Source organism: Aedes aegypti, chromosome 2, assembly GCF_002204515.2.
Source record: "Aedes aegypti strain LVP_AGWG chromosome 2, AaegL5.0 Primary Assembly, whole genome shotgun sequence".
Lineage (NCBI taxonomy): Eukaryota > Metazoa > Arthropoda > Insecta > Diptera > Culicidae > Aedes > Aedes aegypti.
Genome location: NC_035108.1, coordinates 19192978 through 19220559, shown reverse-complemented (window position 1 = coordinate 19220559; position 27582 = coordinate 19192978). Strand labels below are relative to the sequence as shown.

General features: G+C 37.6%; 2 protein-coding genes across 3 annotated transcripts; one reads left to right on the top strand and one right to left on the bottom strand.

The window, feature by feature from the left end:
* The first annotated feature begins 1023 nt into the window (after positions 1-1023).
* On the top strand, positions 1024-2244 carry LOC5570675 (60S ribosomal protein L18). 2 transcript variants are annotated; one of them, XM_011494753.2, is made up of 3 exons: positions 1024-1125; positions 1418-1504; positions 1649-2244. In XM_011494753.2, the coding sequence occupies exons 1-3, from the start codon at positions 1123-1125 to the stop codon at positions 2126-2128; spliced, it is 570 nt and encodes a 189-aa protein (XP_011493055.1). In that variant the 5' UTR covers positions 1024-1122; the 3' UTR covers positions 2129-2244. The 2 variants fall into 2 exon arrangements, with proteins under 2 accessions (XP_011493055.1, XP_001659268.1); XM_001659218.2 differs by lacking the exon at positions 1024-1125 and adding an exon at positions 1135-1180.
* Positions 2245-15176: 12932 nt separating this feature from the next.
* Positions 15177-25605, bottom strand: LOC5570665 (folliculin). The gene is made up of 4 exons (XM_001659216.2): positions 25320-25605; positions 16010-17185; positions 15449-15551; positions 15177-15371 (listed from the first exon to the last, which is right to left on the bottom strand). Exons 1-4 carry the CDS (start codon positions 25360-25362, stop codon positions 15254-15256), a joined length of 1440 nt encoding a protein of 479 aa, XP_001659266.1. The 5' UTR covers positions 25363-25605; the 3' UTR covers positions 15177-15253.
* Positions 25606-27582: the final 1977 nt, after the last annotated feature.

Below are 27582 nucleotides of genomic sequence, written 5' to 3'. Positions count from 1 at the left end.
TCGTTTGCGAATACCCTTTAATGGGTAAAAATTTACCCATTTCCGCTAGAAGTGCCTCTCCACATTTAAAGAGTAAACACGGTTTACTCTTTAACGGGTAAAAGCGGTTTCTGTCAATGAATGGGTATTTTTTTACCCTTTTTGTAAATCTAGCTCACGGCACAGAAAGGGTAAAAATTTACCCTTTTTGTCAAAATAAAAGGGTAAAAAATTACCCTTTTTGCGATTAATAGATATAAATAATTATAACCTCAAATCATAACTCATGAAATAAAAAAAATATATAAATCAAAATATTAGTTTTTATTAACACAATTAATTGTATTAATACAATACGCTCACAACTTACCAGTGAAGTGCTTTCATCGGTAAACACGTTGTATACTAAAAGTAAAACCTACAAACAATAAACTACCATTTTCCATTCGTATACTGCGTCGCACAGCTGCTTCAAATTACTATACATGATTTCCAACTATTTTTCACCCATAAATGGGTTTTTAAACACCCATTTTCAAACTACAGTTGCTTTACTGTAATGGGTATTTATTTACCCTTTTTACATTTCTGAATTTACCCGCTTTCTGACAGATATTGGTGCTATTCCAAAATGAGTATTTTTTTACCCATTAAAGGGTATTCGCAAACGACCGTGTTTCGTATTATTGAATAAAAACGAGAATTCATTAAACATTTTAGGACCCAATTAAAGCATTATCTATGCAAATCGGAATTAGATTTTAGTTTGAGTGACAGAAAAGAAACGAAAATTATTTCAGTGAGTGATGGGTTACCAAGGATTTATTTTCGAGTTTCAGTTCAGTGGTGGTAGTCAGCTTCTGTCAAAGATTTTATAGCATGCCTAGCGTAAAAAGCTGGTATTTTTAGCTCATGTGCTAATTTTAGTTCTGGCTCTTTTTCAACATTACTTTCAACTCAGTAGCTGTGTAGCAATCTTCGCGGGTGCATCCCGCCAACAATATCAACACCCGCCACCGTTAAGCCCGCCGCAATCACTTTTGGTGGGCATTGAGGTTCCGCGCGTGAAACGTCAACCGCCTTTGACAGCTACGTCGAAGTTTCGGTTGGTAGCTCTGGTTCTTTCTTTTTCCGGTCTTGAAGATGGTAAGAGTCGTTCTGTTTGCAAATTTGTTCGCTGTGATTTTAAGCTAGAAATATGGTAAAAATACGTGAAATTTGTGATTTGAATTGAGGAATCGAACAATCCAGTGACGGTGAAAGTGGAGTTTAGGCTAAAATTGTGATTTTTTGTTGAAAAAGTGCAAAATTTCCGAATCAAAATGTTGATTGCATGTGGCTCCGGCTTCACCATCGGAGTCTCGCACTTGTCACTGTCACTGTTTTCGACCCGGAAAATGTTGATCTCGCTAATGGATGGATTGTTTTCTCTTCGTAGGGTATTGATATCAATCACAAGTGGGACCGTAAGGTTCGCCGTACCAAGCCCAAGTCGTTGGACGTGTACCTGCGGCTGCTGGTCAAGGTAAGTTGCGTGAAATCGCTCGAAACAGTGCATTGTTTACTCCGTGATTGTGGCGGAGGTTATGATAACTGATGTCCTACAGGAAGTTACAATGCGATGGTAAACATGGTTCTAATGGAAAGCTTTCTCTGGTTTTGTTTGTAGCTCTACCGCTTCCTGTACCGCAGAACGCACAAGAAGTTCAACAAAATCATTCTGCGTCGTCTGTTCATGAGCAGAACCAATCAGCCACCAATTTCGCTGTCCCGAGTGGCCAAATTGATGAAGCTGCGCGGAAAGGATGAGAACACCATTGCCGTCGTTGTCGGAACCGTGACCAACGATGACCGCAAGCTGTACTGCCCGAAGATGAATGTGTGTGCCCTGCGTGTGACGGAAAAGGCCCGTGAGCGTATCCTGAAGTGGGGAGGTAAGATCTACACCTTCGATCAGCTGGCGCTGGTTGCCCCTACCGGAAAGAACACCGTCCTGATGCAAGGAGAACGCACCGCCCGTGAAGCATTCACCCACTTTGGACGTGCTCCTGGTGTGCCACACTCCAACACCCGGCCCTATGTCCAATCGAAGGGACGCAAGTATGAGAAGGCTCGTGGTCGCCGCAGCAGCTGCGGATTCAAAAACTAAGAAGAAAGAGGGGAAATTCACAACTACTGTCGGTTCTCAAGGAAACACAACATCTTTCCTTCTATTGTTTGTGTATTTAAGTGAAAATATAAGAAACATGATTCCATGAAATCGAAGCTCGCAGTGTGTCGTCATAAGTGACTGTGCCAGTAGTTGATCCCAGGATTTTCTTCATCTTGGCCACGTCCTGGTTGGAGTTCATCTTCCGGGTGCAGACCACTTGGCTGGAAGTGTGTAAGTGAAAGAAAGCCATGTTCGAAAGTGGAATGGATTAGACAACTTCAAGACGATTCACTTTTTTCACTCTTCAACCAATGCTCGAAGAAGTTTGCTCAGGACCAAAAACGTGAACGGTTCCTCTTTCATTGCTTGGTCGATTTTCTGGAGCAACATTGGCACTAGAATCGGGAAAACAGGTAATGTATTGAATGATTTTATGTACCCTTGGGAAGAGATTCATTCGCTGCGATTTCACCGCTTTTCCACAGGATTTATGTGAGTAGAAGCGTGAAAACAGGCTGGTAACCGGTCTCTGCATTTTCGATTCGGGAAGTGTGAACTCATTTTAGAAATGGTGTATTTATACGGGGCTTACTATACTCAAGAACAACCTCAGAATGTTTGTGTATGCTCAGCAATTCTTGAAATGTATCGTTGGAGTTAAAGTAGAGCTATCACCTTCCATCTCCAGAAAATCCTGCCGGATTTTAACCAGGAATTCAGTTTTTTTTTATTTCCTACAAACTCATCTTAAACTTCCTCAGAAGTTAGGGAGTTTTTCAGAAATCCTCGCAAGAGTTTATCAGATAGCACTATATTCAATTTTTTTCAACATTTCTCCATTAATGCTTTTAAAATGTCCTTGACAATCCCCTGCAAAAATGTCTGGGTAATTTATTTAAGAACATGCTTGGGAAATCAGGAGGAATCACTGAATTAACTTCTCAAGGTATGGTTAGAGAAATTCTTGGTTGATATCTTTAAAAAAGGTGAACGACAATTCTGGAGACAATCCTAAGTAATCTGATGAAAATGTCGCATGAGTTCTTGAAAATTTCCAACACTGAAATCTAGGATCAACTCGAGCGAGTAATGGCGCTTAAGCCTAGTTTATAATAAGAGCCAGAACACTAGGAGGAAATTTCGGTGTTCCAACCCCTGGACCATCGGATAACTATGGAGTGCAAATAACCATTCTTAGCAATACCACTCCCAACGATCATAACCCGGTCGAATCACTCGCTTATGGTGAATCCTAGACCATCATTCACTCAAAAACCCTCCCACCCATCTACATCCTTGATATCTCTGAGGGCGTCGGTGAGTCGCTGGCCTCTTGCTAAGTAGATATCATATCATCATTATCCTTTCCTTTTTCCAGTAACGGAGAAGATGGGCGTGGCTGTAAATGGAAGTTCTCATGTCTTCTCAACTCTGAACTCTAATTGGATGGCTATTCATTCCAAAATAGCCCAATAAGCAATTGGAATAAGATTGAGAAAGCAAAAACATGAAAGCTTTCAGTATGCAATCTACGAATTACTCCATTACTACGCAACGCAACGCAACACTGAAATCTAGGATCAACTCCTAGCGAAATCATTGAATGAAGTCCAGGATTTTCTTGGCAAATCTGTGGAGTAATTTCTGGGGCTCTCCTTAAAAAAAAAATTAAGTTGAATTTTTGAAGATATCTTGAACTAATTTCATTGAAAATTTATATTTCCTTAAGAAGGCCGTTGAAGTATTAATAAATTAATACTTTAGGCAAATACCTGCATAGACTTCCGATGTAATTTTTTGAAGTAAAACAAGCAACAATAGGGTCGATGTACCAATAGCCACATAGCTAAGAACAAATATTCGTATAAAATCGAAAAATAACGCTAGCGTCATTTTTACATCATCTGAAAGCTTTTTATCTTGCCTTTGTGGGAAAAATATGAAAACTCATATGTTTGTGTTTATTACCGCTTGTGTTACTATAGGAACGCATGTGCCTATAGTAGCACTATTTCTAATTTCTGTTCCTATAGTAGCACTAGCATCACGGCGTTGGCAAAGTACAAATCAAAACCGTATTTTTACAAAATGCGGATTTGAATCTATCGTTTGATGTCTAAAAAGTTCTTAATAGACCATTTCCGTCAGATCTAACCACCAGTTTTTGTATTTTTCTTCGAAAGACAATCATTTTTAATGAATGTTACCGTTTTCAGATTTTGTTTATATGCACTCCTGATTTTCTTACAAATTTTTGAAAACATGGAAACTCACCACATTTTGAAAAATAATTCGAGATGCGGCACAGTTTGTTCAACCCTATGGGAATACATTATGGTAATTTTGGATCCCACCCCTGCATTGGGATCCTTATTTACATTTGGAAACGTCAAATCAGGTCCGCGCTCAGACTGACTGAGATCCCGGTCAGGGCGCCCCGTACAAGAGCGCTAACGAAACTAACTTCAAATAACTTGGTTTGCTGATCTCAACTTAGCATTTTCACCGGCCGGATCTCAATTTTCCTGAAATAAAGGGAACAACATGGAAAACAAGCAGCTGTAAAACATTGAGAATGAATTTGGCCACCCATTCACTAAGTTGTAAATCTTCTTTCAGCGGGAAAGTATAATATTTCCCTCCACAGATTCGAAATACCTCCAAAAAACAAAATTCATCCTCTCAATAGTTACGGTACCACTAGTTTTCATTAAGAATGACTTACGGTATTATCAGTTTTTCTACGCATGCTGACAAATTGTTGGCTGATGATCCGGAAGATTCGCGCCTTGAGGCAGCAGCAGTCGTGCAAGGAAATTTTCACTTTGCGCTGCTGCTGCCTCGAATCGAAAAACTTCCGGATCATTAAACCTTGTTGACACGAAAGGGAGAAATCAGGTAACTGTTGCTCAACAGCAACCACAATATAGAAGTTGGTAGAACCATAGACTACCATAACAGAAGCTTTGAAGACCCTGGAGGCAGTTTCCGCGGAGATTTCAGTGACCCAGCAGCGAAACCCGCGAAGCTTATTATGCTGAATGGAAACATAAACAAAAATCATCTTTCATGCCAGCTGATCAAAAACTCACCACAACGTGCTGGCAAAAACATAGGATTAAAAGGGGTCTGGGTTTTCTCGTGGTGTAATAAATTGTAGGGGACCGAGGGGAGAACTAACGTGCCGCCAGTTTTTCATTGTTTTCCAATAGTTAGATGCTTCAAAACGCATCGGTTTCTTAAGAAAGCTTGTTTAGTAAAATGACAGGAAGCATGTAAGCCAATAAAAAAATTGACGTAAATGGTCTATTCAATTATTTCGTAAAATAAAAAATAGTTTCTCTCAGTAATGCTACTATAGGATCAATAAGTTTACTATAGGCGCAAGGGAGCTTAAATTTTAAGCAAAACTAATTATTTCATTTTTTTTACAAAATCAAGCTGTGTATCAATGGTACTTAGATAAATAGCTCCTGACCTTCATGTCAAAAAATATTTTGGAACGATTTATAGCAAAACGGCCGTAAAAAGCCACTAGTGCGACTATATGGGACTGCACAGTGGTCCAGGAATCAGTTTTACGCGGAAAGATGTATTTTAAGCTTTAGAATGAAACATTAGACAAAAACGGTCTTCTACAAAGTTATTTGTATTAGTTGAGCCCTTTGTTTGGTGTTATTGAAAATTTAGGGTGGACCACAATTTCATAGAAATTGTGTAACTAACTTTCTTATTTGTAGAAATTATACTATACATGCTTCAGCAAAATTATAGACAACTCAATTTCAAGCAACTTTGCCAAAAAAAGTTTTTTTGTATCTCTTAAATTGACCGATTTAGAGCTTTTTTCCTGCAGCGACATAGGGTGGTCCGAACAAAATTGGTTTTCTGGCTATAGAGTTTTCAATTCAAATTTCTAGGAGGCATGTTTTTTCTAGTAGGCATGTTTTTGAGAGAAAAACAACAATAACTCCTAAACGGAAAGAGATAGCGAGTTTCTTCACTCACCAAATTACGCATTTTTCAAAGTTCTAAAAGTGTTTCATAGACTACTTTGATGAGAAATTTGAATTGAAAACTCTAGAGCCAGAAAACCAGTTTTGTTCGGACCACCCTATGTCACTGCAGGAAAAAAAGCTCTAAATCGGTCAATTTAAGAGATACAAAAAAACTTTTTTTGGCAGCAAAGTTGCTTGAAATTGAATGGTCTATAACTTTGCTACAGCATGTATAATATAATTTCTACAAATAAGAAAGTTAGTTACACAATTTCTATGAAAATGTGGTCCACCCTAATTTTCAATAAAACCAAACAAAGGGCTCAACTAATACAAACAACTTTGTAGAAGACCGTTTTTGTCTAATGTTTCATTCTATAGCTTAAAATGCATCTTTCCGCATAAAACTGATTCCTGGACCATAGTGGACTGTCTACTAAGGGAACACCGACCCTACTTGTAATTGAAAAAAAATATTCATGGATTTTCTCAAAAATTCTTATGGAACTTTATTTCCTGGTTCCTATTTGAATTGCTTTTATTTATTTATCCTGTTTTTCTTTGTTCCCGTGCGGTCCCTTTTTTCCCGTTCGGTTGCATTTTGGTCTCTAAAGTTCCTAGCTAAAAGGTACTTAGTCACTATCAGCTTCTACTTCTAGAAAATCGGTGATCAAGTTCAGCATGGTATACCGTGACCACCCCTTACAGGGGACGGACCTGGTGTAGTGGTTAGAACACTCGCCTCTCACGCCGAGGACCTGGGATCGAATCCCATCCCCGACATAGTCACTTATGACGTAAAAAAAAAGTTATAGTGACGACTTCCTTCGGAAGGGAAGTAAAGCCGTTGGTCCCGAGATGAACTAGCCCAGGGCTAAAAATCTCGTTAATAAAGTCAAACCAACCAACCACCCCTTACTCTGCGCACTTTGAAAAAAAAATCCATCAAAATCTGGTATAATACTTTAATTTTCGTTTAATTTTTCAATTTTTCATCTATTAATACCATTTTGGCATCATATTCAAAACTTCGCATTTCATCTTGCCCCACCCGTTACAAGTTGCCCCGGTGTACCTTATAGGCTACACTCAAAATAATCCAAACGTCAAGGCTACGTGAAAGCATACGTAGTTTTTTCCATCGCACTTTTCAGGTAACAGCTACGTGAATGGTGAGTTCGAGGTGACTAAGATTTCACGTAACAGCTAACTTATTGTTTCGATAGCTTTCATAGGTATGCAAAAGTGGTTTGGATTTATATTGGGTTTTCATTTCGTTTTACAGAAATTCAGGAAAATAAAGCAAAGCGATTTGAAACATAATAGAATAGCACACGTTTATTGATTTGATTCGGTTTGCGATTTATTTATTCTAAAATATATTTTTGTCTTAACGGTATGTTCCGTTTTTTGCCGGCTGCCTGAAATCCGAGCTGAAATCGATGGAATGTTAGTAAACCAAAAAAAATATACGATAGGAGAACTTACCTTCATTTTTAACCATATCAATTCAGTTTTATCACTTCTTTTAACTAAAAACGAAATGCACGAAACTGAAATGTTACAATTTCTGCTCGATGTTAACACCTGTACCAACTGTCAGAGGAAAACTTTTGTTTACAAAATTTGAGTGGCAATGAGCCACTCAGTTCCACTAATAATCAACGTCGCCCTTACACAAGCTACGTGGAATTCACGTAGACTTCATGCAACACTTCGGTGACTTTTAAACAAATTTTGAGTGTGGCTCACGTAGCGATTGGCGAGTCTTACGTTGGTCAGGTAAAATTGACAATAGTGATATAAATGAAAGCTCACGTGATTTTTCACGTAGCATCGACGTTTGGATTTTTTGAGTGTACTGCATAACTACAACTGCTACAACCTTTTTTTTTTCAAACAATGATAATGTTTGTGAGCAACAAAGATTTTGAAAGTTCTTAAATTGATGACGGATCCTGGCCCTTAAAATAAATAAAAAGGAAAATACAGTCGATACTCCGCATCTCGATATCTCTCACTATGTCGATGATATTTTCGGTCCCTTAATTCTGCATACATTTTCACTCTCCATATCTCGATATCCTCCTTATCTCGATGTGGTTTTCATTCCCGATTTCTCTTCATATGTCCATATGCCCATTAGACTAAACTAGATTTTAGGGATTCGAAACAATTCGCGAAGACGAAATGAAGTCTGTTTGTTTTTAATTTTCCTGGTAACGGAGCGATTTTCAATCTAGTATTTATCAAATAATATGTCTCGATCTCTCCTTATTTCGATGATCCCTTCGATATCGGGATGTGGAGAGTTGACTGGATTTCAGATTGTTTGTACGTAAGCACTATGTTATTCATTAAGCAATCGTACAAAATAAAGTGCCCACCTCACCAGTTTTCGAATTTCTCTCATTGATTTGGTTTAAATTAAAGTTAACACACCTAAATCTTTTGTGATATTTTATTTTTGATGTTCTTTTAAAGTTTCAGTTACGAAATTTTGATAAAAAAAAGAATTTTACTCAAAGAAAACGAAAATCAATTTGTATTGAAAAAAAAGTAGTGACAAAAAAAAGTGCCCACTTCCTTCTTGGCCCCAGAAAATATGATTTAAGAAAAATAAAAAGCAATTTAATAGTTAATGTGTCCTCCTTTGGCCTTAAGGACTTGCTGGAGGCTCTTCGGCATGCTTTTCACCAGGTTTTGTAGGTGTTGTGGATCTAGTTCTTCCCAGGCGCGCTCCAAGGCTTCAAAATAATTATTTTTAACACCAGTTTTTTCAACCCTGGCATCGAGAATCGCCCACAAATTCTCAATGGGGTTCATGTCTGGCCTTTGAGGAGGCTATTACAGCGGTTTAATCCGACAAGACCGGAAGAAAGACTTGGTCTTCTTTCCAGTATGCTTCGGGTCGTTGTTCTAGAGAAATATGAATTTCTCTTCAAGGCCCGTCTGGATCAGCGAAACCTCCAGATTTTCCCGCAAGATGTTAATGTAGGAATCTGCCGTCATTATTCCGTCGATTTTCACGAGGCTTCCTACTCCACTCCATGAAAAACACCCCCAGACCATCACATCACACCTCCATGCGTCACCGTTCCTTGGATGTGTCCTTGGATCGTCCGAAGCACACGTCGTTCAAAAACTCCTAGCGCTTGCAGGTCCTCTTCGAGCATTGTCCACGTCTCATGCCCGTAGAGGACTACCGGTCTTATTAGCGTCTTGTACATGGTACACTTAGTACGGAAGTGAAGTTTACCAGACCGCAAGGTCTTGTAGAGTCCATAGTAAGCACGACTTCCGGCGATGATACGTCTTCGAATTTCTCTGCTGCAGTTGTTATCCGACGTTATCAATGATCCGAGGTAGACGAATTCGTCCACCACCTCGAACTCATCCCCGTCGATCGTCACGCGTCTGCCTATGCGAGCTCTATCGCGCTCGGTTCCTCCAGCCAGCAGATATTTCGTCTTCGACGTATTTACCTTCAATCCAACCCGATCTGCTTCACGTTTCAGCTTGGTATACTGTTCAGCAACCACCTGGAACGTTCTTCCGACAATGTCCACGTCGTCAGCGAAACAAATGAACTGGCTGGATTTATTGAAGATCGTGCCCCGCATGTTGAAGCCCGCCCGTTTCATAACACCTTCTAGCGCAATATTGAACAGGAGGCAGGAAAGACCATCGCCTTGTCGAAGTCCTTTGCGTGTTTCAAACGGGTCCGATAAAGCACCCGATATCTTCACACAGCACTGTACACTATCCATCGTTGCTTTGATCAGTCTAGTCAGTTTCCCGGGAAAACCATTCTCGTCCATAATCTTCCATAGCTCTTCGCGGTCGATGGTATCATAGGCCGCTTTGAAATCGATGAATAGGTGGTGCGTAGGGACTTGATATTCGCGACACTTCTGGAGGATCTGCCACAACATAAAGATTTGGTCTGTCGTCGATCGCCCGTCCACAAATCCGGCTTGATAACTTCCAACAAATCTGCTTGCCAGTGGCGATAGACGGCGGAAGATGATCTGGGAAAGCACTTTATAGGCTGCATTAAGAATGGTGATCGCTCGATAGTTCTCACATTCTAACTTGTCACCCTTTTTGTATATTGGGTATATTATTCCCTCCTTCCACTCCTCCGGTAGCTGTTCTGTATCCCAGATCCTGGCTATCAATCGGTGCAGACAAGTGGCCAACCTGTCCGGGCCCATTTTAATAAGTTCCGCTCCAATACCATCCTTTCCAGCTGCTTTGTTGTTCTTGAGCTGTTTGATAGCATCCTTAACTTCACCTATTGTGGGAGTTGGCACGTCTCCCTCATCCGCCGTACTGATGAAGCCATTCCTCCTGCTGTCTTGATCTTCCTCCTCTGCGCCGTTTAGGTGTTCATCGTAGTGCTGCTTCCACCTTTCAATCACCTCACGTTCGTCCGTCAAGATACCTCCATCCTTATCCCGGCACATTTCGGCTCGCGGCACAAAGCCTTTGCGGGATGCATTTAGTTTCTTGTAGAACTTACGTGTTTCTCGAGAACGATACAACTGCTCCATCTCTTCACGCTCCAACTCTTCCAGGCGGCGCTTTTTATCCCGGAATAGATGGGTTTGCTGTCTTCGCTTCTGTTTGTATCGTTCCACGTTTTGACGGGTGCCTTGCTGCAGCATCATCGCCCGCGCTGCATTCTTCTCATCCAAAACCGTCTTACACTCCTCGTCGAACCAACCGTTCCGTCGATTTGCTTCCACGAACCCAATGGCACCTTCCGCTGCGTTGTTTATGGCTGCTTTGAGACTATTCCAGCAGTCCTCAAGAGGGGCTTCGGTGAGCTCTCCCTCTTCCGGCAACGCTGCCTCAAGGCTTTGCGCGTATTCAGTTGCGACTTCGGGTTGCTTGAGTCGCTCCAGATTGTACCGGGGCGGGCGTCGGTACCGAATGTTGTTCACAACGGAGAGTCGTTGGCGCACTTTAACCGTCACAAGGTAGTGGTCCGAATCGATATTTGCGCCGCGATAGGTTCGTTTTCGTATTCTTATTCTTCCTAAATACGCATAGAATCATTTTTTTAAATTACGGTCCCTATTCTGCGCAGCAATTATAAAGCGTTATTTTCAACATACAACTAACCCTCCATAAGTCGACATTGAAAGGAAACATCGACACTATCGAGATATATATGTACCCCTATTCTTGTTTACGTTCGAATGCTCTTTCGAAGCAGGCAAAATCAAGTGGTCTATGGATTCGAACGAATAAGATTCGATCGAAAGTTGAATCCGCCGTAAACAAGAATTAGGGTGACGGAATAGAAATGCTTTGGAAATTGTTTGAGGTGATCATTACAACAAGGGAAGATTCCAAAATGACGTCCCTACGAATGCGAAAAATGACATCTTTGGCAAAGAAAGCTCTCAGTTAATAACTGTGGAAAGGCTCATTGAACACTAAGCTGAGAAACAGGCTTTGTTCCATGAGAACGTAACGCCAACAAGAAGAAGAAGACTTATTAATTAATTAATATAATGAAATAATACCAAATAGTTAATGAGTACAATGTAGTTTCACTGTAGTAATAAATTAAACAGCATTAATTTTCTATACTTGACAAGGTTTTGAAGACAACCATACACACTAAGCTCATACGGTGAATTTCATTGTAATCTAAACAGTTGAACAGTTCGGTGAAATAAAACACCGTAATTCCGTCGAAATTCTACGGACTCCGGTAATTTTTCACCGCATACTGTAAAAAATTAACGTACTCCGTTAATTTATTTCACCGAACTGTTCAGCTGTTGAGATTTTACAGGAATCCGTAAAATAATTTAAGTGTGTAGAGCTTAGCCCAAGGAACAATTAGTAGCTTTTAAGATACTTACGTGTTTAATACAAGCTGCATAGCAGCAACCATTGCTGAACAAATTTTTAGTTGAATCATTAATTGAATACAATTAATTTCCGCTTATAAAAAAGCTGTTATTCCACTTGCAGTTTGTGTTTTGAATAATAGCTGAATAAACCTCCGAAAATGCAAATATAGTAGCTTTTGTTCTACAACACATAAGAAGTTTAACAATTGACTGATTAAAAGCTTCTATAGGTTGTAGCCATCATTTTAGTAGCATATTGAAAATTTGATTAACAACAAATCGTACAAAAGTTTCAGTGTCTAATACTTAAAATGTTGACCAGCATGATTAGTAAAACTTATAAACAATGTGAATAACAGTATATGAGTATGCTCTTATTCAAGCAAAACATATTATGTCTTTTTATGTTATTTTCAAATGTTTCAAATGTTTTTTCAAATCAAATCCCAGACGTGTATGCGATGGATGGATTAACGTAATGACGACGTAATGGATCAACGAGGGTAAAGTTCGAATCACATTGGATTAAAAATATCAAAATTTATTTTTTCCAAATGTAGTGATCATCATCTGTGACGTTATTGATATCGGAAAAAGTTACTAATCATAACATTTTTAGTGATAATCGAAGTATAAATAATAATTTAACGATAGTTACATGAAAGTGGTTACCCAACTTACAGTCAAGTGTCACAAATAAACATACATAGTTAATTATTGTTGAATAATGGTGACAGCTGAAAAAATGCCCTTCAAAGAGCTGAGAAGATGGTATTTAGATCCAAATTTAAGTCAATGTTCAACATGTTTCATTTGAATGAATAATAGTAGAATCAACACTTATTAAACTTCTCCAATGAATCTCTGCCGACTTGTCAAGATTGTTTTACTAATGAGCTGAACAAGTCATTTTTCCTTCTATTAAAGAGCCAATATTCCACCAAACAAATATAGTTGTGTAAACAGATGTACAGGAGACGAACTAACGTCTTGGCTGTTTCGCACTTCAGCTGTTTCCATGTTTAACATGAACATGATTAAAAGCTGAATAGGTATTTTATAAAATCCTAATACAACATAGATATATCATCCGAGCAGGTCATCCAAAGAAGTCCAAAATAACGATTACTAAACACATTGTTCAGCAACAAAGAAGCTTTACAAAAGAGGTCACACCATAGCCAAATTTTTAAAAAATGGACAAAATATCTAAAAATTGCGTTGTATTCCTAATATATTGCAATGTTCAGCTTACTAATATTATTATTATTTATTTTTATTTGAGTGGCTTTTCGCCCTTGGCGAATTCGCCACTAACTAACTAATATATAAAAACATGTTGGATACAATAATAACTGATGCTTTCTCAATACAATATTCAATTATGTTTAGAAAATATTTTGAATCATTCTTCTGACATAGGGTTATTGATTGAAATATATTTTATATTTGTATAATGTTTAATAGATGGAAAAAGTACGACACATAATTAAAATATTGACCTAGTAGAAATATTATACATTTAATAAATGAATTTTAGTATAGTTAGATGAACAATTCAATTAAAGTTTTAACAAGTTAAAACTTATTACGAAATTCGATTAATCATTTCAGACTGTTTTTACTTTGTGAATAAACTTTATTTTTGACCGGCATTGAAATAATTTTTCTCACTGTGCGATATAAATAGCAGACTGAGTTCAGCTCGCATCAGTACTGAACAGCAGCAGAAGTAATGCGCTTATTCAGTTGTTGATAAGCATAGCACGTGTTGATTAGTTATTGTTGAATAGAAGCTCAAGCATGATCAATAATCAGCTACAAGAGGTTTATATTGGGCACTGGAAGGCTGATATATGAATTCAAGGATGGCGCAGATGGCAAGGTATACCGCTGACGATGTGAAGGTCTCGAGTTTGAATCCAGTATTCAGGTAATTATTAAAAGTGTGGTTATTAATTCATGGTAAACGTATACACTGCATATGATGTATACAAGTTAGCTATTTTAGTCATTTATTTGTTTTCAATCAATTTTGTGGCAGTTGAATAAAAGCTGAGATGAATGCTTATAAAGCGATTTTGAAGTTGTAGAATAAAGTCAATATACAACGATACGCTTTATAACCTCTCCAAATGTGTGTGAACAACGCCTGAACAAAGGCTTCACTTGAAAATAATTAAAATGTTGTTAAACATGATGCTGAATTAAACTGCAATAATGTAGTTTGTTAAACTAGCGTTGTTAAATCATCAATCCTTATTAAGCTATGTGAAAACTGAATAAACATCATTACAATATATGATTACAGTCACTAAATGATAAGAAGCTTAATAATTTCGCCAGATTTGCTTGAACAATGTGTGCGTAGCAGCTGCAAAGTAATATAATAAAGCAACTATTCAGTATGTAGTTGTGAAAAATTGCTTAATAAATGATTATAAAATAGGCAAATGTTTCTTGGGTTACCTATCCCTTCCCCCGGCTTTGGACTGACTTGCGCTCTCATTGCCCCACCAAACGCTGCAAAATGAAAATGAAAATGAAAAGTTGTTATCAAAGAAATGCGTTTTTGTAGGTAGAAATGTTTAATCATTATCAAAAGCACCTAAAGCATCGCATTTTTTGCCATTAACAGCAGCCCTTAGTATCACTCTAATATTGTCGTTTTTGTCATTCCATTTCATCAGCTCATTCTTACTTACAGTAACAGTTAGTACAATTGCCAGTCTGTTTCAAAAGGTAACAACTCAAGTCAAAATTTAAAATTTAACTTTACATTTACATCTTGCAGCATTCATCGCATTATTGTGCCAAGCCTTCTCCAATTCCCTATACCCAACCTAACCCTTCCCATCCTTTCCGATGGTGTTCATGCGGTCCGCACAGACTATTACGGCCATTACCTATCCCTGTCCCTGGGTTTGGACTGACTTGCGCTCTTATTGCCCCACCAAACGATGTGAAATGAAAACTTATATAGGGATGTGTTAAAATCCTTTGAGACTTTTGCAAATAAATTGTTCCAATTTAGGAATTCTGCCCAGGATTTTAGAAGAATTATGCCTAATATGCCTTCAGAATCTTGCCCAATATTTATTTTGAAATCCTACCTTAACTAAGAAAAGAAAGGGAAATTCACAACCCTCAGTTCTCAAGGAAACGAAATTGATCTTTCCTTTTATTATGTGTGTATTGAATCGAAAACATAAGAAAAGCGATTCCACGAAATCGAAGCTCGCAGTGTGTCGTCATAAGTGGCTGTGCCAGTAGTTGATCAGCACCTGGTCCTGCGGCTGGATGCCCAGGATTTTCTTCATCTTGGCCACGTCCTGGTTGGAGCTCATCTTCCGGATGCAGACCACTTTGCTGGAAGTGTGTAAGCGAAAGAAAGCCATATGTTAAGAAGTGAAAGGGATCAGGCGTCGACTTCAAAGACGACTCACTTTTTCCACTCTTCAACCAACGCTCGAAGGTGTTTGTCCAGGACCAAATCCGTGAATAGTTCCTCTCTCATAGCTTGGTCGATTTTCTGAAGCAGCGTTGGCACTAGAACCGGTAAAATAGGTAATGTATTGAGTAATGTTATTTATTCTTGGGAAGAGAATCATTCGCTAAGATTTCAAAGTGAGTAGGAGAGTGAAATGTAGGGCTGATAGCAGGTATCTTTTAGAGATTTGGTCGCTAATTTTATTCAAGTCTCTGAAAAGTCACTATTTTCAGGGCTGGTAGTGATGAGGGTCTAAAAAATAGATACTTTAGAGAACTACCGAAAAACTAAACATTATATATAATTTGCAATTGGATTAAATGAACTGAAATTTGCGAAAAAGTTACACGTCTTCTCGGTGAGAATCGAACTCACGACACCCTGTTCTCTAGATAGGGCGCTAGATAGATTTTTTGTTCAAGCAAAAAGTACCTTATGTTCCTACTTTCAAGACACTCACTAGCTACACGTCTTGGAAATGCTAGCAACTGATTCACTATACCGATTAAACACTCACGTTTTTTGGGCAGATCGCCATCCCAGACGCAAACGGCTACGTTTTCTCGATCATCCAGCAGGTCGATTCTCATGATTCCGGCCGATGGATTTGGAGCGACCGCATCTTGACTCAGATTAATTATCCTGCATTCGTTGGCAGCCTTGTAGGATTCCGCTTGCGTGCGGACCAATTTGTGCATAGGTTCCGGTAGCATCTTTTTCAGATTGCTCGCCAAACAAGCGCCTTTTATGTACGGTGCTCGAATCACTATCTGGATACCCGTAATGACGCAGAAGCACACCGATTGAAAGTCCCCTTTCAGCATCTGTCGGAAAGCTTTCAACGAATATTTGGCCTTGGATCGTTCGTCGATTCGATCGCTATCGTCCTCCGTCTTGCCGTAGCCCATCCTTCTCATCAGGTAACCTTCCTTTTCGGTTTGAACCATCGTGAAACCTTCTTCCGTGTCCCGTCCCAACCAAGCTGGAACCGATGGGCTTCCAAGCGTAATGCTTTCCGTTAAATATCTTGCCCCAGCCCACAAGACGAAGGTGAAGTGAGCATGCAAGTATGCAAATATCGATTCCTTCCCCGTTAATTCAACTAGCGATCTGGTTCTGGAAGGATTACTCGCATAGCCCTGAGTGATCCTCTGTGCCCGTTGTGATCCTTGCGCTCTGAGTTCTTCATCGTGAACTGTCTTGGCATATCCTTGCAATTCCTTGGAAATTTTGTTCAGACAATCGGCCAGAAAGGGTTGTATATTCAGCAGAAACATTTTATCCTTCATCAGAATCACGATCGAAAACAACTTGCTAAATCCACGGGCTTCCGAGTCCATCAGGTGGAAGGTGTGACTCAACACGTGACCTCGGTGGGCATCTCCGAAGAACACTAGCCCTCCCCCTCCTCCTTCGCCGGCATTGCCGTGGGACGATGAAGACGCCCCCGAACTCACCTCGCTGCTGATGCTCCGGAAGGCAGCTTTCTTAACCAGTTCGATAGTCTCGTTGATGACCGGAACTTGACTGCTGACGAAGTGGGCATTGCTGTCCGGATCTTTGCTAACCAACCCGATGCTGTTACCAATTGAGTTACAGGCGGCACACCCTTTCCTATCGGTATCGAAGTGGATGTCCAACAGCTGGATATTGGTTTCGCGCAAGGTCTGGGTGCAAAACACCGCGCCGGGGCCTGAAATGGAAATTTTGAATTTCAATACTGGTTTGGGACTTCTCCTTCTTAGTATGTAATATCAAAGGAATATGGAAATGAGTTGAACAAGTGCCGAGATCCTCTACATCAGGCCTGCCCAACGTACGGCCCACCGCTTCATTTTGTGCGACCCGCGAAGAGCTTCAAGATTCTTCTTATATCTGGCCCCTTCACTGCTCTAGAAATTATAGAACTAGATATTTGAACATTCCAAGGCTGATTATTAGGGACGATGAAAATTCGCGGCAAAATTCCTGAAATTTCGCGTTTGACCTAAACAATAAATTCAAAATTTCGCGGCTTTGTCGCGGTCCCAACATTTTGGCTATTTTATACATAAAAATACACATTTTCAGTGAAAAAAGCCTTTATATATGATAATTTTATGGAATTGCAATAAATGGAGTTTTTATTTTACATATTTAGATGATATGTTCTATATCAGAGTGGTACTGAAAGTTTCAAAACAAAAATAGCAACGCAGAAAGACGTCAAAGTTGAAACTAAACAATAAACAATTTTTGATGGAACTTCCACTTCAAGATGATTAAACCATTTTCATAAACAAAAACTTGGAATTCACTGTGGTTATCATATAAATTCGCCAAATTTAGCTAATTTCGCGGCATTTCACTGGATTTTATAAATTTCGCGGCAAAGTCCAAATTTCGCGGAATTCGCGGCTTCCGCGAAATCGCGAATTTCCATTGTCCCTACTGATTATCAAAACTTTAGATTTTTAAATTTTGTTTCGAGATATTTTATTTTGTAGATTCTCTACAAGTTTTTTATCCATGCAAATTGAAATGCATGGATTGAATGATTGAAAATGTTCTATTTCAAAAAGTATCAAATTTTATGTGGAATTAAAATGTACGAGGAATCTCGCCAAAAACATTCTTCATTATTATATAGGCAAACCTGAATTCAGTTCGAAAAAATGTTGTCGGCAAAAAGATTACGGCCAAACGCTATCTTATTGAATTTCAAGGTGGACTTTTAAAAACACTTTGTAATGAATTCTATACCGTAAAATGGGGTGTTAAGGGATGAAAAAAAAAAAATCCACTTAAAATTTGAGCAACTTCTAGTGTGCCAATAATTGAACAAAATACAGTCCTACCATTCTCCCGGCGTGTATATCAAAAGCCAATTGCAATGAAGACGATCCTATGGCAGATTTCTGAGATAATCATAAAAATGTGTGATTTTTGAAGAAAATGCAAAATGGGGTGTTAAGGAATTTGAGCTTTGTATATAAAACTATATTTTACCAACAGCAAAAAAATATTATTTTGGTCAACATCGTTGATGTGTCCCTTCAACTCTAAAGGTCTTGTTAAATCTAAAGATGATATTACTTCAATATAATTCAAGTTGGAACTGCTGAAAACGCTAATCATTTTATTTTAACTGCTAAATCTCTCATACCTATTGATTCTATTTTCAAGCAAGCTATCAGTGCATCGCACAATTGTCTTGAAAAGATTTTTATACTTATATGCAGTATTCGTTTTCTAGAACAGTGCAGAGCAATCTTGTCATGACTTGTCAAAAGATGGATAATTTCAACAAGCTTTAAGTGTGAATAGGGTAAGTGTCCAATTTGCCTTTTAAATAAAGCACCACACTAAATAACGGATTTGCATGTAACACCCAGTGGCATGATCGGGAAAAATCCTAACGAAAAGTTTCCAATACAGAGCGGAATCGCTCACACTATACCGTACACTATATATTTTCCAAAAAAAAGCTCGGCAATAACCTTATACTATAATTGTTTATCTAGGACCTAGGTAATACTTAAAAGAATTTGATGGAATATCGACCGTCTAGACTGATTTTGAGATTTATTGGCGTAATTTAGGTCAAACCTGTTTAGATATGCTCGGGTGAAAGCTGTGTAAGTTTGTGCTCCGTTCAAATTAAAATTATGTGAGTTTAGTTATTATGTCCGAAATTTATTTGTAATTGTAGTGTAATGTTGTTAGAAGTTCAATCAATGTTTGTCCAAACCCACTTGACTTAAAAACAAATCAATGATGTAAGTAGTATTACAGTTAACTCTCCCTTACTCGATATTCCGTATCTCGATATCGAGTTAGAGAACCATAGTAAAAGTTGGTTTCCATGGCTAACTCGATGGTCCCTTGGATCGCAGTTGCACTGGTTTTGTGTTCTGTAATTCGATACCTCCCTAACTCGATGGTCCCTTCAATATCGAGTAAGGAAGAGATGACTGTAATTAATGTTTCGGACTTGACCAGACAAATAGTATATATTTTTGTTAATTGTAGTTTGCCCTGAAGATGAGCAAATAAATGCTCGAAACGTCGGCTTTAATCAAAACGATTGTTTATTAATGTAACCCGTGGACCGAAATTACGCCAATAAATCTCAAAACTTAAAAGAACTAATAGCTCCAAAACCATTTCAAATAAGATAATCATTCCTATATGCAAATTTTTCTCCAATGTGATGGAACAACTTATGAAAATAAATTCATAAAAAACATATTCACATTAATCAGTTTTTATTTGGATTTTCCTACCAATTTTACCAAATTTTGAAATTAGTCATTTTTGGAGATATTTAGTGACTTACTAAATAGATCTTTTAACTTTACATTATAGTTCAACTTGACGGAACAACTCAAAACTATATTGAAACATATTACGGCATAAATTTAATGAGTTTAGTCACTTAGAGAAGTTAGAATAGATGATTCCTTAACACCCCACTTATTTTCAAAACGAGACTTTTTTCATAAAAGTTTCTGAAAATTGAAACCCAGACATAATTTTATGAAGTTTTTGTCTGTACTATGATCTCAATAAAATTTCCTTATCTTCTACCTTACTCGCGAGTTTTTCTCAAATATGTTTCATGGTTTTGTAGATAAATGTATTTAGCCCATAAAATTCTAACAACAATGTTTTGAAAAGTTTTCAAATTCTAGAAACCACAATACTTCATATTAATAGACAGCTCCTATTACATAATGCAGTTCACAATCCTCTGAACAAATCGAGCATTTCAGATGACTTATATATCGATTTTCGAGGTTTCTGTGATTTGTCGAACTTGATTGAAAAGTTCAATCCCTTAAAACCCCACGAGTCCTTAACACCCCATTTTATAGGTACATGAGAAAGATTATAACCAATATTAAGCATATCCAGAGGCAGGTTAATAGCTTTTGGAGTTTAATACAGAACTCTCACATAAATGTCTCAGACAACTTAGGCAGGATTTTCACAAAGAGCAATTTTGTCACAGAATCCTTGTAGGAGTTCACGGAATGATGGCCAAATGACTATCACCGAACACTGGATATTAACACATATTAATATGCAAAATTGTCTTGAGCTATCCTTAGTGAATTTCTTACATAAATCTGATTAGGACTGAACTCTCCAGATTCTAGATTAGGATTTTATAATAATTTTAGAGGGTTTTTTTTTTCGGAATATTAGGGAAAATTTTCACAGAATCATACACTGGATTATCGTAACATCCATGGCTTCAATTTTATAAAACTAACCAGGGTTTTCACTGCCCATACTCGCAATACAGTCCCATTAGGAAAATCATGTCGAGGAAAACGCAACTGAACATTATTGCAAAAAAAAATCATAACGCCGCTGCCCGCAGCAGAAAATTTTAGTGCCATCCATCAACACATTATCATTAGAGTATAAGAAAATGATCAGTAACCAAAATATTGTTAATACATTTGTTTTTTATGTACAAATCCAAGATACTTGCAAGTGGGACTCGTTATCCGAGTACTTTTCTCATCATATTCAAATATACCCGCATACCAGTCCCATTGCTTGGGACTCGCTTACTTTGTTATCGCGCACCTTGACACATTTAAAGCTAAGTTTACTGTAGATTCCGTGGCACTTTTACTTTTGCTACTATTAGGGTTCTCATCTTCTAGTTACAATACTTCTTGTAAAATCTGGACAAACATTTGAAAAGGGCTCAAGAGGTCTTGAGCCTTATTTTAGAAACGTTGCTGTTGAGCCCTTTTTAGCCCGCCCACGCAAACTAACACCATTATCAGAAAGATTGGTGTTAGTTCTTCCTGATAGTGGTATTCGTGAGCGTGATCGAGTTGAATTGGGCTCAACAGCGTCTTTCAAAGCCAATGTTTACCTATGTCGATGTGCCCTTTTGAAATGTTTGTCCAGAAATATTAGACTTAACGGTGACAGTGACAGTCTTGAAGACATTCCTGGATTTGATAAAGCGTTGCGACCGGCCGATACACGCTAAGACGGAAGTACCCATTAATGGGTAAAATAATACCCATTTCCAAGAAAAGTGGTTTAACTCATTAAAAGAGTAAAGTCGATTTACTCATTAAAGAGTATTCGCCTTGAACTTCAAATAATGGGTATTTTTCACTCTTGGTCTTCACAATGAACATGGGTAATAAAACCTCATTTTGTAAAGGAATATTGCCGTAGATTGAGGTTAGGGATCCAGAGAAAAAAGTTACGAATATATATTGAAATACCATTAAAAAACTTCGTAAATGTAACGCACTGTATTTACCATTCATATTAATTATTTTATTCTACAATGTTTTGAAATTTTTACATTCGTTTATCATTGCGATCATCCTTGGAGCCGGCCCAAACCGATTGGGTGAATTGGAACGGATGTCAAAGTGTCTGCAAAAAAAGAGAAATTTGCAAAAATCTTCATTTTTGAGGTCATTCCAGATAATCGCCGAAATTACTTACGTGTCTGAAAAGCATCGTACGAAACTGGTCAGTTGATTTGGTTGAAATATCGCGTCATTTACACTTTGAACAATTTATTTTTCATTAAGTCCGGGTGGCAACGAAATGAAATCGTACAATGGCGGTTTTGATGATACTAAACTAGCATGTGTACAATTTACCCATTATTTTCACAAGAGGAGATACTTCGAAATGGGGCTAAAGTACCCTTTTTTATGACATTGGAAAATACCCTTTTTCTGACATTCCCATACTGATTATAAAAATGGGTACATGGTACTCATTTAAAGGGTACTTTAAAGTTAGCGTGTAGGAAAGGTAATCTGGATTCACCTGCAGCACGTTTATATTGGATTTGAAACACAGTACTCAGGCGGGCAAGTATTATTTAGCTTGATTTCGGCAGAGCTATTCGACAGAAACCCATAATGCTGCCTTCGTATTGGATCTATTCATTTTTCAGCATTGGATATGGCTCATGCATAGTTTGACCAGTTGACGATACCAGTGCGCTGCAGTGGTAATTTGCGTATTCCCATGTTGGCCCAAAAAGCCTTTCCCTCGTCGTTGGAAGATGAACCTACCAAAGCTTTTGTGATAATTGGTCAGAAGACGAGGGCAATCACAGCAGTAAGTTTGACTTGGAGGGCAGCTACTTATCTTATTTTTAGTTTAGACTCTTATAAGGTTTAACATTTAGATATTTTTTCTATCACTTAGCGCACCATAAGTTATTTCAAGCAATAACAATATTTGTTATGGAATAAAGATGGTTAAAAATACTGTAATTTGCAGTATTTATTTCTCTTATGGGATGAAAAGTACGAGCCAAGATTATAGAAATCATAACAGGAACAGGTTTGCTTGAAATTCATCGTAAACTACTAGTGCACGGAGAAATATTTTTACCTAATTTTTGAGTTTACTTTACCCAAAATTAAGTATATCGATTATAGTTTCAACCCAAAATCTCTCGGTTTTCTCTTTCTCCCACACGAATGTTGTCAAAAATAGAGAGAGCTGCATCTACCCAATGGGGGTACTTTGGCCCAATAAGCCAAATTTGGGTAAATGCAACTTTTCTTATGTTTGGGTCGAAAGTACTCAATTTTGCGTTAAATCAACCCAAAATTGAGTATATTTTTCTAATGGAATTAAAGCCAAACTACCTAGTGGGGACCTTGGAAATTTAGCCAAAATTGAGTTATTGGGCTCAACTACGGAATTGCGTTGAAACAACCCAAAATTGAGTTGAATTCCGTCTCCGTGTGGGACTGTTATGCGGGTACTTTCAATATGGGACGCACCTGATTTGATATTTTTTCGCATTTCGTCCAAAAAATTGAAAAAATACAATTTTAGGTATGATACCTACTGCCCATACTCGCATAACAGTCCCATTTATATAGGGAATCCCATAGAATATAGGACTGTTATGCGAGTATGGGCAGCCTAGAAGTGCACTAATAATAAACATGATTCACGAAGAAATCTCAAAAGTGATGAAAATTCAAATGGGAATGTTATGCGAGTATGGGCAGTTCAATACTAGATGAGATTCTGGCAGAATCTTTCGAAAATTTTTGATAGAATTCAGAGAACGATTTTTATAAAATCCTGAACAACGACCTCATAGAACTGCACATTTCTCACAGAATTATCGAGATTATCACATAAGCAAGTATGTATTCAAATTTCTCCAAAAGAAATTTTAATAAATTTTATTTCGTCTTGGCAAAATTTTTGAAATCGCTGCATCAAAACAAGTTTGGCCCACCGTACAATATTGCTTCTGAGAATTGGCCCGCGGTTCAAAAAGGTTGGGCAGGCCTGCTCTACATGTAACCTACAATGAAACAATTGACTGAATTCTGTTAATAAATCTTTGAGCTGTTTAGTGGAATACTTATAAATATATGAAACCTCGAATTTAGTACTATACCATTTAACCCGTATAGGCCTGAGTCAAAGGAAACATACTAAAACTCTCACTGCTCAGCGAATACCTAACGGATTTCAACTATTTTTTGTCAGTACACTCGTTTACATATCTAGTTTCTAAAAGTGGCCAAAGAAACTCGGGAATGTGCCTCTGGTCAGATTTATTCCGGTGGGTCGCTGGGTCAGGTCGGGTGACAAGGGTACAGTGCTCCTGTGCCCCTGTAGGTGGAAAAATTTCAAGCCACAGATAATTTTAGGAATCGGCTATAATGTGGCCACTATATCATGGCATTTTAAGAAAAACGCATTAGCGCAAACCTTTTGAGAAACGATTCAATTGGATAACTATATGTCCTGCATTTGATGTAATGACCATTTTCGGGTCCCCGGCATTTCTCAAATTTACGATAAAGTTGCCAATTTGTATCTAAACATCCTTGCCAAGCTTATTGGAATTCATTTTAGTGAACGATTGTATTTGATCTCTAGTTTTCGAGAATTGAAACGGTTCAATCAAAACAATAGGCTTAAGGCGGTGCTTAAGGCCATTAGGCCCGAGTGGCCACTCTAAATGGTGCATAACTCTTCATTTATGATGTTGAATATCAGATCTTACTGATTTATGCAAACTAAAATGATTACCATTGCAAATAAATAAAGAGAATTTGACATGTCCCAAAAAATAACCCTTTTTTACCCGACCTGGCCCAGTGACTCACCGGAATAACTCCGGCCACAGGAATATTTCCAAGTTATTCTGGCCATTTTTATAATGTAGATATGTGGACCAGTATACTAGTTATTTGAATCTGTTAAGTATTCGGTGAGCAGCGAGGGTTTTAGCATTTTTACTGTCACTCAGGCCTACACGGGTTAATTCCACTAGAGTTTGTATCCTTTGGCAGATACGCGTTTTTCGACCTCAACTGTAAGGCGTCTTCAGTGTCGTGTCGTGTACTAGACTCGGCGAAAAAGATAAACGACGGCCCCTACCGACATTTGACACCTATAGATTCAGCATAAATGAGTATTAGATCGATGCAAATTTGGTGCAGTTTTTCTCAAACGACGCAAATTATGGTAAAGGTCACCACCTCAAGGTTTAAAATAATTTGAAAAACAAATTGGATGAGCACAAAATATTTGAGATTTGTTTGGAAACTACTACTTTGAAAATAACCTTCATCACTTCATGCTTCATCTAAATAAAAAAATTAAGAAGTTGATTTATCCTATGTAAATTGCACTACACTATATGAAGCTTTTTAGGACAGCGAATCCCTCTATCTTTTCCTTCCAAAGATGAACCAGACACAACTTGAGCTGAGTCTTTTAATAAGGATAAACATTTCGTAGATTCGATACATGGTTTCTATGGGTTATACAACTAATTTTACCATTACATATTTACTTACCATGAGCTTCGCAGAAATGGCACAGCGCAATAATAGCATTCATTTCGTATTCTAATAATTAAACTGCAACACTGTAGTATGTACTGAACTATCAACTAAATGCTTTTAAATGAAAAGCGGTAAAATAAATTAAATTAACAATAATTCGAGAGAAAATAAAGCGTATTTTATATGAAGCAGCTCAAAAACTTTGCAGCATTGAAACAGCTGATGTTTATTTTATTTTTCATCGTCACTTCTTCACTTTCGCATTCGTTCCGGCTGTTATGCACTAATCGCCATTCTTTCTCATATGACTGTTCGTTCATTTTATTTATTCCGGTCTATTTATACACTGTCATTCGCTTGGATCATAGTTTCCCAAACTGTGGGTCACGACCCCTAGGGAAGTGTTGAGAATATGTAACGGTGTTCGCGAGAAAAGTATTTTTGACGTTAACTACGTCTTACGGCAATATACTGGGTGTCAATTGAAAATCTAAAATGTTGCGACCGTCACGAAATTATGTAAGATTTTGAATACTAATAATTCAGCCATTTATCGGTAGATTTTCAATATTTTCCTACCATTCGGTTGGAAATTTATACAACATTTTACTAAAATTATGAAAACTTTTGATTTTCGACGATATATTGTCGAAAATTTGGAAAATATCGACCCCTTTCTTACGCATCCAAACACGTTCAAATTGTCTTCCACGATTCTTTTGGGTTGGCAAGTGCACTATAAAATCAGACCGATTTCTGCTTCTTTGCTCATCCTTCTTTTGACGTTAACTATGCTTTATTTCTCGCATAACTTATGATCTCGCCCTAAAAGCCATTGGTAACCATGTGTGTAGCTCGTTATTTCTGAGTATTTGGATGGATTTACACGTTATTTAACAACTCTATTGTGAAAAAAGGATACAAAAATACCTACATTGATTTCTCAAAACATCAGTCATTTGATTAAAACTTCCCTTTCTGGACTTGATTCTGAAATCGTAAAGCTCCTTGTCACAATAATGAAAAAATAGCAAAATGTGTTGTAACCTTTTTTGGTGTCAAGCATAATTTTTGAAATTGGCGTATCTAACATTTGGATGGTTTCGAGAAAAATGCAATGCAAAACATTGTAAAGCATTTCCAATCCTGTTTAAAATGTTTTGCTTTTTTTTCTTTTACTGTGTCTACTATAAGTTGAAAAAAAGAACACTGTTTCTAAACACTAGGGACAATGGGAATTCGCGGCAAAATTCCTGAAATTTCGCGTTTGACCTAAACAATAAATTCAAAATTTCGCGGCTTTGTCGCGGTCCCAACATTTTGGCTATTTTATACGTAAAAATACACATTTTCAGTGAAAATAGCCTTTATATATGTTAATTTTGCGGAATTTTATTAAATGGAGTTTTTATTTTACATATTTAGATGATATGTTCTATATCAGAGTGGTACTGAAAAATTCAAAACAAAAATAGCAACGCAGAAAGACGCCAAATTTGAAACTAAACGATAAAACATTTTTGATGGAACTTCCACTTCACGATGATTAAACCATTGTCATAAACAAAAATTTGGAATTCACTGTGGTTATCATATAAATTCGCCAAATTTAACTAATTTCGCGGCATTTCACTGGATTTATTAAATTTCGCGGCAAAGTTCAAATTTCGTGGAATTCGCGGCTTCCGCGAAATCGCGAATTTCCATTGTCCCTACTAAACACTATTGAACAATTCCGATTTGTTTTGAATTAAGGTACCGCGGGGCAAGTGGGTAAATGGGGTAAGTGAAAACAATTGATATATTTTACTGAATATGTGAATTAACGTTTTAAACTCATGCGTAAACCTTTGAGGTCATTGAGAACATTACGATAGGTAAGAGATTTCTGAGATTTTTCAGCCATTATTGCATAATAGAGTGAAAAATTGTTAACCTGTCAACTGTTACTCCGTAACAATTTGGCGGCGTACAATCTTATTTTAATGTTTTCAGTGGAAACAATTTGCGGAAAATTATTTCCTGTACCACTTCTTAGTTGTCCTCTGTGACAGTTTCAAACTGCAATAAAAAAAGTTTTAGAATTAATTCGACGTAGACCTAGAAATAACTAAATTTAAACACCGTCAATTCTCTTATCAGGTGGGGCAAGTGAAAAGTTTATCATTAGAGATTGAATTTGTGTTTTCTCTTTAAGTAGCCATAAGTAAACATGGTTCGCAATTATCATAGAAAAACATAACGTGCTGATAATTCAAGAAACACTATACTCAAG